General features: G+C 44.3%; 1 protein-coding gene and 1 pseudogene across 17 annotated transcripts in view; one reads left to right on the top strand and one right to left on the bottom strand.

Annotated features, from left to right (window-relative positions):
- The window catches only part of ARHGEF37 (Rho guanine nucleotide exchange factor 37), a 63375-nt gene that overhangs the window by 23199 nt on the left and 26237 nt on the right, over positions 1 to 13939 (bottom strand). For all 17 annotated transcript variants that reach the window (XM_054250674.2, XM_078362689.1, XM_078362755.1 and 14 more), the window contains 2 exons: positions 12876 to 12999; positions 7187 to 7334 (listed from right to left, as the gene is read on the bottom strand). In XM_054250674.2, coding sequence (XP_054106649.1) covers positions 7187 to 7334; positions 12876 to 12999 — 272 coding nt within the window. The remainder of the gene's footprint in view (positions 1 to 7186; positions 7335 to 12875; positions 13000 to 13939) is intronic.
- LOC118151885 (U6 spliceosomal RNA) lies at positions 7586 to 7684 on the top strand (annotated as a pseudogene).

Below are 13939 nucleotides of genomic sequence, written 5' to 3'. Positions count from 1 at the left end.
TTACCCACTGGGAGATGCCTACACTGGCCATCTGCTCTCACCAAGGGTGCCATGGGACTTGGCTGACTGTGGGCAGGGGAGGTGGAAACCATTGCCAGGTATTTGCAAAACTACATCCTCTGGGCTTACTTTCCATGGGAAAGAGCCAACTCTTTCACAGGGACAACTGTCGCCTCACAAATTAGAGAGCAAGGGGTCCTGAAAGAGATGATCGCTTGCTTTCCTCACAATCATGAAGGGGTTACCAAAGAAAAGGGGCATCCGCTCACATTTACAGCCTTTCTAAGGTAATTTGGACAATACTTTTTATACAACTTTTCAGATAGGTGACAGAAATTGAAAGATAATACACAGAGCTTCGCACATTCTGTTGGTGGGAGTATCAACTGGCAAGATCTTGGAGAGACAGAGCAGTTTGGCAATTTGTAAAGGGTACAAACCCTTTCCTCCATCAATCCCTCCCTAGAAATCTACCCACAGAAATCCAAACTCAAGTAAACAAACATAAAGGTACAAGTTGTTCAGCGGCTCTAGGTTAGTAAATGATTGGAAACAACCCAAATATCCTTCAACAGAGGAACGGTCAAATAAACCATAGTTAAGAGCAGTCCAGGGAAGAAATTCTGCAGCCATTAAAAAAAACACTATGCTGTATGCAGTGGCTCATGCCTGTAATCCTAGCACTTTGGGAAACCAAGGTGGGCGGATCACTTGAGTCTAGGAGGTCGAGACCAACCTGGGCAACATAGCGAAACTCTGTCTCTACAAAAATACAAAAATGAGCCAGGTGTGGTGGCACATACCTATAGTACCAACTACTCAGGAGGCTGAGGTAGGAGGATCACCTGAGCCTGGGAGGTTGAGGCTGTAGTGAGCTGAGATCATGCCACTGCACTCCAGCCTGGGTGACAGAGTGAGACCCTGTCTCAAAAAAAAATAAAATAAAACAAAACACTGTAGAAATATTCATACTGTCCTGAAAAGATATTCATGACTATGGTTTAGCATAAATGCAAGTTTGGGAACAGCATGTATAGACGAAGCCCCATAAAAATTCTATCTATCGGCCAGGTGCAGTGGCTCACACCTGTAATCCCAGCACTTTGGGAAGCTGAGGCAGGTGGATCATGAGGTCAAGAGATTAAGACTACCCTGGCCAACATGGTGAAACACCGTTTCTACTAAAAATACAAAAATTAGCCAGGCGTGGTGGCGCACGCCTGTAGTCCCAGCTACTCAGGAGACTGAAGCAGGAGAATCTCTTGAACCTGGGAGGTGGAGGTTGCAGTGAGCCAAGATGGCACCACTGCACTCCAGCCTGGTGACAGAGTGAGACGCCATCTCAATAAATAAATAAATAAAAATGAAAAATAAAAAATTCTATTTGTCTATATAATAATCCTCTGCCTGTCTGTTTATCTTTCTGTCTCTCTATAAACATACAGAAGAAACTTTGGATGGAAAACATTACTAGGGGAATGGACTTTTCCTTTTTACTTTATACACTTGTGTGTTGTTGGAACATTCCTTTTTTTCAATAAGCATATGTTTGTTACTTTTATATTTAAAACAAACACACTTAGCTGATAAAGGAAAACAAGGAAGGTTATTGCCTTCTCCAAACTCTGCTGCCTCAGCCATTGTGCTGGACGGACCCACCTCTGCAAGGCCGCCTTCTCCACCCTGACGGCTCCTCTACCATTAGAACAGTCCTACCCAGGGCATAGCTGCCCACCCACTGCAAAGGTGAGATTTTTATTCCCTTGACTCTCAGATGGGAAGAGTTGCCTTAAAAGACAAAATAAAGAGCCAGGTGCGGTGACTCACACCTGTAATCCCAGCACTTTGGGAGACCCAGGTGGGCAGATCACCTGAGGTCGGGAGTTCGAGACCAGCCTGACCAACATGGAGAAACCCTGTCTCTACTAAAAATGCAAAATTAGCCAGTCGTGGTGGTGCATGACTGTAATCTCAGCTACTCAGGTGGCTGAGACAGAAGAATTGCTTGAACCTGGGAGGCAGAGGTTGCGGTGAGCCAATATCAGACCATTGAATTCCAGCATGGGCAACAAGAGCAAAAACTCTGCCTCAAAAAAAAAAAAAAAAAAATGAATGAACATCCCACCCAAATAAAGGGTGAAGCAGCATGCATTTTGGAATCCCAAGGAATCTAATAAGCTGGTGCCACCTATCCTAGCAGACTGAGAAAGAACTAGTTATGGCTGGTGTGGTGATTCTTCTTGGCCAGGCTCTGGAAAGTAATGCCACAGGCATTTAGTGGGCACGAACCAGGTACACTGGATGTCTTGCAAGGACAGTCTTGAACTACAGAAAATTGTTCCATGTCTCATATGCCCCCCTGAACATTCAGAGACTGAATAAAGGCCATGAAACGTGCTGCACTTCTAAGAACCTAAATATGTTTGTCACACTTGGACTCTATGGGAATTACCATGACACTACCTTTTATAAATCCCCTTTTCAATGGTGTTATCTCCTTCTTTCTCTTATCATAAACAAAGAAGTCAGGTTTATTTTCTAGGGTATACATATTCTCTGCCTTTTCATTCTTTCATTTTTCTGTACTTTTTGTACAGAACAGCTTCAGATATCTCTTTTCTTAAATCCAAACTTATTTATTATAAGTAGTTGCAAGCATCTGATGGATTTCACTATATCTTTTAGCAGTGGTGTCCAAGCATATACACATTGAAATATACAGCATTTTATAAGAAATGGTTTTCCTGGCCAGGCGCAGTGGCTCATGCTTGTAATCCAGCACTCTGGGAGGCTGAGGGAGGTAGATCACCTGAGGTCAGGAGTTTGAGACCATCCTGACCAACATAGTGAAACCCCGTCTCTACTAAAAATACAAATATTAGCCAGGAGTGGAGGCACATGCCTGTAGTTCCAGATACTCAGGAGGCTGAGGCAGGAGAATCACTTGAACCTGGGAGGCAGAGGCTGAAGTGAGCTGAGATTGCGCCATTACACTCCAGCCTGGGTGACAGAGTGAGACTCCATTCCCCCACACAAAAAAAAAGAAAAAAAAAAATTGCAAATCAACAGAAAGTTAAAAAACAAATGACTTTCCTTTTATTTCTCCTTTATAGTTAAGCTATTATATTGATTTTTTTCAGTTACAAATATAGGTAGGAGACAATATATTTCAGGATGTGTTAGGATAATAAATTCATGCAATCTTTGATATAACAAGGGAGCATGGCACTGATAAAATTGAGCACTACAGTGTGGTCTCAGAGAAAATAGAATCCCTGCGTAGCCAAGGTAAATATAATACCTGGGATTCACTGAGTGTCACTTGTGTGCAATGAATCAATGCCCCACGTGGGGCTGTTATTCCTCCCACAGTACACATGAGGAAACTAGGTCCTGAGACATAAAATGGCTCTCTCATGGCCAGGGGCCAAGCCACACCCACCACCATGTAGCCTGGCTCCAGAATCCATGAGCAAAGTCCAGCTGGCCTGGCTAGGAAAGACCTAAGTGCAGAGGATGTAATGAACAGCAGCCTCTGAGCCAACTAGGACTTACACACACAGTGCTTATTAAATGTCTGAGCTAGATGCCAGCACTGAACTCTTGGGAGATGTTACATCTAAGTTTCTGGCTTCTCTTAAAAAATCAGAGGCTCTAGCCACAGTGGACCTTCATTCTTACATGGCAGCTGAGGTAGAAGGTTTGCAAAAGAAAAATCACTGCAATTATTCCTCACCTAATCTCTACAAGTCTTTGTTTTTAAGCTCCTGCCACCAAGAAATGGAGTTTATTTCCCCATTCCTCGAGTATGGGCTGCTCTTAGGACTTAATTTGAATGACGATGTGCCAGATTCCAGCTAAGACCTCTAGAAGCCAAGCCCTCCCCACTGTCCTTAGAACCTTGAGACCACTATGTGAATAAGCTAGATTGCAGGAAGAAGAGAGGCCATGGGGCCATGGGTAAGTCAGCTCATGTGTCTTAGATGATATGAAAAAACCCAGCCAGGATCAGCAAAGCTGACCTGTGGGTGACTGGAGATATTTGAGGGTGCTAAAGATTCCAGGAGAATCATTTACTGAGTACAGCTAAATTGCTAATATGCAGAAGTTTGAGCTAAATAAATGTTTGTTTTACGCCACTACATTGTGGGGTGGTTTGTTATCTAACAAAAGCCACTTGATGTAGCAGCAATCAGCTGAGGTCGTGCTGCAGCTGCACGCCACACAGGGCCTGTTGGCTCCAGCTTGCGCAGCCTCCACTTCCTTTTGTTTCATGTCTGGCACCTTGCTTTCCTTATATCTGTAAACTATAGGAACCTATCTAGTGACCTCGCGGAAGCCTGTTGGTAAGACCCATGAAGGGACGAATAAAGGGAGAAAATGAGTGTTGGTGTTTTGGAAGCAGAGAGGGGCTAGGACACGGGTTCTTGAGAGGAGACTTAGGGGAAAGAGGGGATTAAAGAGTGAGAAAAACCTGAGGAAGAGGAGGAGGGGAGGTAGCAGGGGACTCCACATGGGATATCTTGCCTTCACAGACCTCAGTCCACACTGTCTCTTGGATATAAAAGGGATGTCTGAGTAGATAAATTAATCACGATGATAAGAATGATGACTTCTGCTTTTCCCATACTATTCAGATTTCCAGAAAATGACCTTCATCTATCTTCCTTTGGTGAGCTTGTCCTGGGGAAGATATAACCTTCTTTAAAACACAAGGGCTGGGTGAGGTGGCTCACACCTGTCATGCTTGTAAGCCCAGCACTTTGGAAGGCTGAAGTGGGCAGATCATGAGTTCAGGAGTTCAAGACCAGCCCTGGCCAATAGGACGAAACCCTGTCTCTACTAAAAAATACAAAAATTAGACGGGCGTGGTGGCACGCGCCTGTAGTCCCAGCTACTTGGGAGGCTGAGGCAGGAGAATCGCAGAGGTTGGGGTGAGCCAAGATCATGCCACTGCACTCCAGCCTGGGCAACAGAGCGAGACTTTGTCTCAAAGAAAAGAAGCAAAACAATTCACAGGAAAGGATATACAAATGACTCTTAAATAAGAAGATATCTTTAATCATTTATCTGATGATGATTGGATATCTTTAATAATAAGATAAATGCAAAATGAAACCATATAGAGACAACACTTTTAATCCATTGCAGGAGCAAATATTCTGAAGTCTGATAACACACTGTAGTGAGGCTGTGGGGAAACACACGGGCTCACATACTGTTGATGGAAATGTGAACTGACGTAGCCTTCATAGAGGGAAATCTGCTGAAGTTAACCCAAATTATCAATACGTATTTCCTTTGACCCAGCGATTCCGCTTCTGGAAATCTACCTTACAGATGTATGTCACTCAACACATGGTCATGAATAAACACTGCAGCACTGTCTGTAATATAAAAAGAACAGAAACAAACCAAATTCCCCTCAATACAGACCAGCTAAATAAACTGTGGAACGGCCACCTAGTGGAAGAGCATGTGGCCTGCCATTCAAATAATTATGAATGCCAGTGTGGAAATGAAAAGACCTCCGATATATATATATACACATACATACATGTACACACACACACACACATAAATAAAATTAAAAAGATACTACTTTCAGCCAGGGTGCAGTGGCTCATGCCTATAATCTCAATACTTTGGGAGGCTGAGGCAGGCGGATCAGTTGAGCCCAGGAGTTCAAGACCAGACTGGACAATATGGTAAAACCCCATCTCTACCAAAAATACAAAAAAAAAAAATGAGCCGGGCATCGTGGTGCAAGCCTATAGTCCCAGCTACTAGGGAGGCTGAGGTGGGAAAATCACTTGAACCCAGGAGGTGGAGGTTGCAGTGAGCTGATATCATACCACTGTACTCCAGCCTGGGTAACAGAGTTAGACCCTGTCTCAAAAAGAAAAAAATATACTCCCTTCATTTAAAAGGCATAAAAACAAGAGTATATATAAATATGAAGTTTTGGGGTTTTTTTAAAACAAGGTCTGGCTCTGTCACCCAGGCTGGAGTACAGTGGCACAATCTCAGCTCACTGCAGCCTCTGCCTTCTGGGCTTAAGCCAATTTCCCACCTCAGCCTCCCAAGTAGCTGGGACTAAAGGTGCATGCAACCGCACCAGGCTAATTTTTTTTGGTAGAGTTGGGTTCTCGCCATGTTGCCCAGACTGGTCTCAAATTCCTGAGCTGAAGCAATCTGCCTACCTCAGCCCTCCAAAGTGCTGAGATTACAGGTGTGGGTCACCGCACCTGGCCAAGAATATATATTTATCATTGTTTGCATATGCAAAAAGAAACTCTGCAAAGATATACATAAGAAATTTAGATGCGGTTACCTTAACTTTGGAAGCAGTAATTGGGTAGATGAAGGGACAGCACTGGGAAGACGGTTTTTATTCTAAAAATTTTGATGTTTTAAAGTTTTTGAATCATGTAATCATGTTACCTATTCAAAAATCTAAATTTAAAGACATATTCTCTACATCTTTCTACCTGGGGCTTCTACCCATTGGTGCTACTTCTAGGCTGTGAGTTCACCAGGGACTGGTGATACTGTCCCTTTTCCATATGGCAGGACTTCAGCCACTGGTAGAGAGGGATTCTCAGGTGATACACACCTGCTTCCTATCTCTATGGGAACACACGGGTCCCCTCATCTCACTGCCCTTTCCTGTGCTAGTCATGAGCACTGTTCCCAAGTGTTGCTGCTTCTCCAACCCTGGACATGTGGTAGGATGGCATGCCCTGCCTCCTGGTTGTTGAAGGAAGCTATGAATAGTTTTGGTCAATGAATTATGAGAAGTGATGAATATTATTTCTGAACCAGAGCATTCAATTGCCAGCATTAGATTCTCCAGAGCTGTTTTTTCTTAAGCCACAGTTACTAGCAATATTCCAGACAGTGACTGCTGTGAGTTTGGGTCCCAGAGTGAGGATGACAAGGAGCAGAGTCCCAGGTCAGCCTGCAGTGGAGCCTAAGGAAGACATAAACCTTTGCTGTCTGAAACCACTGAGATGTGGGAGCTGTTTGTCTCTGCAGCACAGCCTGCCCTATCCTGACTGACACAGGCGCTGATCGAGGTACACTCCTGAAGCAGCATGAATGGCATAAAGTCAGGGGGAGACTGTAGCTGCTGTGACCCGGGTCAGTGGGGCAGGAGCGAGTGCTTACTGGCTGTTCTACTCACACCACTGCCTTAATGATGCCCTGGATGTGCTGCTGCAGCTCCGGCTCCTTCCGGTACATCTCCACCAATAGCAAGGCCTGGTCGTAGCTGGCACAGTAGATCTTATAGACTTGTTCCAACTCCTCTTGGAATTCCAGAAATAAGTTACCTGAGGGTTAACATGCACAAGGAGTCATCAAGGGCATGTCTGTGCATCCCCTAGCTTGGAACAGGGAGGCAGTAAATAAACCCCTCCAGCTCTCCAGTGAGATTGCTGGGCTCACCACCATGTTACCATGGGCAAACGACCTCACTTCCTGACTTTCTGGTTTTTTCCATCTTTCTACAAGGTTGTTCTAAGGATTGAGTGACAGAATGATATATAGCTTAGGCTGGGACACTGTGAGCACTTACTAAATGGTAGCTATAGTCACATAAACCAAAGTTGAAACAACACAGAGATTAGCATGGCACCTCTGCAAAAATGACATGCAAATTTGCAAAGTGTTTCATATTTTCAAATCAGAAACTAACGAGATTAGTTACCTGTAAAGGGTGGATGGACTTGAGAGGAAGTGGTGAGGGTAAAGAAAAACATATTAACCACAAGAGGGCAGGTGGGGAACCAGGGACCACAGGAAGCCCAGCTGACCCTACTAAAGCCATGTGCTGGACCTGTGATCTAGGTCAGGTCCGTGTTGGGACCCATCAGTGGGTGGCCAGAGGTGCATGGTCCAGCTCTCAGCAAAGATCCCCACGGGGAGATTGCTGTCCTAGGGCCTACCCTTTCCCAGTGTCGGGTCAGCTGATGCCTAGCAAGGACTTCCAGGTGAAGCCCTTAGAGCCGGGCAGAACATGACCACCCCGAAACTGCAGCCAGGAAGAAGCTGTGTGAGAGGGAGATTAGCCAACTGCAGAGATGGCCACGCCAGGAGATAGTGTGGCATGACCGTGAAACCTAGGGCGGTTCCCACACTCTCCTCAACATGGGCAAGTCCTCAGGAATGAGTCAGACATGCCAAGGAAACTGTGTCATACCAGTGTGGCCAGAGGCAAGGGTGTTTCATTAACTAAAGGATGGAGGAAAGTGAACTCCCAGAGAGCAGAGTGGTCCAAAGAGGCAAGAACGCCCATTACAACAAAGGAAAGGCTCGTTTCCTCCCTGCTTGTCCTTCAATAGTCACAGGTTAGCAAACAATTTGTTCCTAGCATCGAAGGGACCGTTTAGCTGAGGTTAGTCAGAATGGAGAGGAGGGGAGGCAGGATGGTCAAGACCTAGGGCTCTAGAATAGCTGGGTTCAAATACTAACTCTGCCTGGTCAAGCTATGTGACCTCGGGAAAGTTACTTAGCCTCTCTGAGCCTGAGAGATGTCTTCGGTAAAATGGACGTTATTAATAATAATCAAGAAATAATGATGTTATGAGAATTCAAAGAGCTACTTCATGTTAAGTATGCTGCATCATTGTTGGCAAAGAGATGGATACTATTTTCACGCTCATTTTAAGGTGGCAGTAACTGGGACTCAGAGAAAGGAAAGAGCTTGTGGGTGGCAGGGCCCTGTTAGATTCCAGAACTCCTGCTGTAGTCACTAGAACTGCAGTGCTCAAACACAGTAGTCCCCAGCACTTGAAATATGTAAACCCCAGAGGAGATGTGCTGTCAGTGTAAAAGATACTGTATTGCAAAAAGAGTTCATACGAAACAAAAGTAACAAACGACGAATGTTTATACTGATTACAAGTTGCAATATTATTTTGGACATATTGAGTTAAATAAAAGTTATCATTGAAATCAGTTGCTGCTTTAATTTTCTTAATTTTCTTAATGTAGCTACTTGAAAATTTTAAATATTTGTAGCTTATGTCATATTTCCTTTTTTTTTTTTTTGAGAGAGTCTCACTCTGTTGCCTAGACTGGAGTGCAGTGGCATAGTTTCAGCTCTCTTCAACCTCCAACTCCTGGGTTCAAGCAATTTTCCTGACACAGCCTCCCAAGTAGCTAGGACTAGAGGTGTTCAACGCCATGCCCGACTAATTTGTGTAGTTTTAGTACAGATGGGGTTTCACTGTGTTGGCCAGTCTGGTCTCTAACTCCTGACCTGGTGATCCACCCGCCTCAGCCTCCCAAAGTGTTGGGATTACAGGTGTGAGCCACCATGCCCAGCCTCCCAAAAGTCTTTCAAAATGCTATTGCTAAGCCAAGAATTTGCAATCAGCCTGGCCTACATGGTGAAAGCCAGTCTCTACTAAAACTACACAATTAGCCAAGTGTGCTAGCATATACCTGTAATCCCAATTACCCGGGAGGCTGAGACATGAGAATCTCTTGAACCCAAGAAGCGGAGGTGACAGTAAGCTGAGGATCACACCACTGTACTCCAGCCTGTGTGACAGAGGGAGACTCTGTCTCAAAACAAACGAAAATTTCTGTTGCTGTCCTGCTGGGTAAAGGCCTCTCCTTGCATAGCAAGGCCTAGGGCCTAGAAAGGGAACAGAGAGCGAGCGAGAAGGGGCCAGGGCAGCCTAACCTAGCACACAGCTGCACTGAGGAGAAGAAAAGCTATGTGGGTTATTTGGGCCTCTTTTTGGCAACCACAAGAGACAAGGGATGAGGAGGGGATTTTCTGAAGACTCTGTAAAGGCCAGGGAACAGGACTGCCAAATTTGCAGGAGAGAGGAGTACAGGATGCTCTGTAAAATTTGAATTTTAGATAAACAATGAATAATTTTTTAACATAAGCATTATCTCATGCAACATTTGGGACATACTGATACTTAAATTTAACTGAGCATCCTATATTTTATCTGGAAACTTTACAGCGAAGCACTGAGGGCAGTCCATGGAGACATCACCAGGTGTGATCAGGAGATGAAGTAGCATCCTGGCTCTGTGGGTCCAGCAGGAAGGCAGACTGAGAAGTGAGGACCTTTACAAGAAACCACATCGAATCCCAAACACGCAGCTGTGGAAGAGCCTGAGCTCCAAGTCCTCAGATCCTTAGAATGTTTTCAGCCTGAGGCTATATCAATTTCCACTCAAGTAAGTGTTAATTATTAACAGAAATAATGATCAAATTATAAAAGAGAAAGTATTTGTGAGAACATTTACAGGCACTTTTTTTATTTTTGAGACAGAGTCACTCTGTCACCCAGGCTGAAGTGCAGTGGCATGATCTCAGCTCACTGCAACCTCTGCCTCCTGGGTTCAAGAGATTCTCATGCCTCAGCCTCCCAAGTAGCTGGGATTACAAGTGTGTGCCACCACGCCTGGCTAATTTTTGTATTTTTAGTAGAGATGGGGTTTCACCACGTTAGCCAGGGGGGTCTTGAACTCCTGACCTCAAGTGATCTGCCCACCTCAGCCTCCCAAAGTGCGGGAATTACAGCCATGAGCCACCATGCCTGATCTACAGGTACCTTTAAAAATCTTATTCTTTAATTTTGCATTCCTTTATCATTTACAGGGAATAGTAACTCACTCATTGCTATTTTAATAAAGAACTATATTTTCAAAGGAATAATAAACATGATACACACAGGCTTTATTCTCACCTTCTACCATGCAGAAGCAATTCAGTGTAGCAGTTGAAAGCCTTGACTCTCAAGGCCAACCACCTGCGTTCAAATCCTGGCTCTGCCCCTAGCTGTGTGACTTTAAGCAGGTTATTGCCTCTCTCTGTGCCAAAGATTCCTCAACTGTAAAATGAATAATGGTATCTACCTTTCAGAGTTATTTTGAGATGAAGCGAATTAATATATGTGCATAACAACAGTGGTTAGCATTTTGTAAACCCTCAGAAAGTAGGTTTTTAAGATTTGTTTGTATATTTAGGCCAGGCGCAGTGGCTCATGCTTATAATCCCAGCATTTTGGGAGGTCGAGGCAGGAGGATCACCTGAAGTCAGGAGTTCAAAACTAGCATGGCCAATATGGTGAAACCCCATCTTTACTAAAAATACAAAAATTAACTGGGCATGGAGGCAGGCACCCATAATCCCAGTTACTCAGGAGACAGGAGAATCACTTGAACCCAGGAGGCAGAGGTTCCAGTGAGCTGAGATAGTGCCATTGCATTCTAGCCTGGGTGACAGAGTGAGATTCCATCTCAAAAAAAGATGTATATGTATTTTTTGCATATTTGTTATTTTTAATCCCCATCCTCATCATTCATGTCCAGGATCGGGTAGAAGATTGGTGGTGTAAAAGCCAGGGGGACTTGGGTGGCCACAGCACTGAGTACCTTCATTTCCTCCTCCCTGCCACTGTAGTGAATCTGGTACCCACCCGTTCACCTTTATCTCCTGACTCCACTAGTAAACCCCACACCATGAGAATTCTGGCAGCAGATGGGATGAGACAGAAGGAGACAGGTATGAGGTTTGCACCCACTCCTCCCTTCTTTCTGCTCTGGGCATCCTAACCATTTCAGAATGAGGAGACTATCCTCCTTGGGAGGCTAAGGCAGGAAGATCCTTGAGGCTGGAAGGTAGAGGCTGCAGTGAGCCACGATTTTTCCATTGTACTCTAGCCTGGGCAACAGATTGAGATCCCATCTCAAAAAAAAAAAAAATTGAAAGGAGACTCTCATTTCTCATCTGAGCCACAGTAAAGGCCCCAGCTAGTGTCACTGCTTCCATTCTTACCACCCCTTCATAATCCATTGTCCACAACAGCCAAAGAGATCTTTGAAAAACATAAATCAAACTATGTCACTTCCTCACTCAATGGCTCCTTATCACAGTTAGAATAACTCCAAACTCCTTGCCATGACCTACAAAGCTGTGCATGATCTGGTCTTTGTGTGCCTCTTCTGTCTTATCCCCTAACAGTCTCCTCTCACTAATTTTCCTGGAGCCACATCAACCTATTGTCTGTCCTTTAAACATTCTCAGCTCATCCTTGCCTCAGGGCCTTTGCACAACTATGCTCTCTAGTCTCCCTCCAGATATTCCCAAGGCTAACTCCTTCCTAACACTCAGATCTCAGCTCATATGTTCCCTCCTCCAGTGGCCTTCCCTCATACCCAGAAGTTACCACAACTATTTATTTCCTTCAAATTACAAATTATTACCTACAATTCTGTTGTCTATCTTCTGTCTCTCTCACTAACTTGTCAACCGCATGAGAATAGAAGCCCGGGCTCTCTTGTTGACCCTGTGACTACACACTGCAATTGCTCAGTAAATAACTATTGGATGAATGAATGTGAAAGAGACACAGACTAAAGATTTAGCTGCTTCGTTAACAATTATGTGACTGTGAGGAGACTATCCTCCTTGGGAGGCTAAGGCAGGAAGATCCTTGAGGCTGGAAGGTAGAGGCTGCAGTGAGTCATGATTTTTCCATTGTACTCTAGCCTGGGCAACAGATTGAGATCCCATCTCAAAAAAAAAAAATTGAAAGGAGACTCTCCTCATTTCTCATCTGGGCCACAGTAAAGGCCCCAGCTAGTGTCACTGCTTCCATTCTTACCACCCCTTCATAATCCATAATCCTCTCTGTCTCTGGGGCTCAGTCTCTGTCTGTAAAGCGATGGGACTGGACTAGATATTATTTGAGGGCCCTGCTGGCTCTGTTACATTGTGTTTTGGAGATCCCCTAAACAGACTGCCATTGAGCTGCATTTCCCTGGAACTCTGGAGACAGTTAAACAGGGACCACTCACAGAACAATTCTAAGGCTGACAATTCTTTAGGTTTTTTTGCTTACCAACTAGCTGCACTTGTTCCTCTTTCTTGGAGGCTGTCTCCTGCAGATCATGAAGGAATCTGCTGTTCACCTTGATGATATCATCAATGTTTGAGAACAAAACATCCAGATCTCCCTGCGGCAACTGGAAGGAACAAAGAAGCCATGGGTGGTCATTGGGCATTCCATGGAGTATATTTACAGGCTTTCAAGAGTAGAACAGAACACTCACACCATTCCCATCACTCTGGAGAAGACTGGTTGCCCCAGTGGAATTTTGCAAGGATTTTGAAATGTTATAAATCCAGTATTTTCATTACTCCACAAGAAGAGAGGAAGAGATGGAGTACAGTGTGGAAGGAAAGCTGAACCAGAGTTTTAGCCCAGGTCTGCTGCCAGCTATCTTCTCTCAGTTTCCCCATCTGTCATCTGAGGGTGAGAAGTCAGACTTCTTTCCAGAGCTGACATACCTGGCACCAACCACCATGACCTCAAGATGCATTCTCCAGCTCCTATTAACCAGGCTATACGCCTGGTATGTACCACTGTTTAAAAAGATGCAGGACGTCTATATAAATGCACAAGCATGGAAGGATGGGCTGGACGCACAAGTGGGAAAGCTAACCACAGAATAATATCTAGAGTATGCTCTTGTTTTTGTTAAAATAAATAACAATATATACAGTCATGTACTGCATAACATTTTGATCAATGATGGACTGCATCTACCAGGGTGATCTCATAGGATTATATCCTATTTTCACTCTACCTTTTCTGTGTTTAGATACACAAATACTATTGCGTTGCAGTTGCCTTAGTATTCAGGACAGTGACATGCTGTACAGATTTATAGCCTAGAAGCAATGGGCCATACCATCCAGCCTGGGTGTGCCATTGGCTATACCATCTAGGTTTGTGTAAGTGCACTCTGTGACCTTTGCACATGATGAATTGCCTAACTACGAATTTCTCAAAACATATCCCTGGTGTTATGTGACATACGACTGTATTTGTTTGTTTAATGCCTATGGAGAAAAATTCTAATTTCTGGAGGGTAAAATAAAACAAGTACTTCACTTTCTACA

Source organism: Callithrix jacchus, chromosome 2, assembly GCF_049354715.1.
Source record: "Callithrix jacchus isolate 240 chromosome 2, calJac240_pri, whole genome shotgun sequence".
In the NCBI taxonomy this organism is placed as follows: domain Eukaryota; kingdom Metazoa; phylum Chordata; class Mammalia; order Primates; family Cebidae; genus Callithrix; species Callithrix jacchus.
The sequence above is the reverse complement of the archived record's forward strand: the minus strand, read 5'-3'. Positions and strand labels throughout refer to the sequence as shown.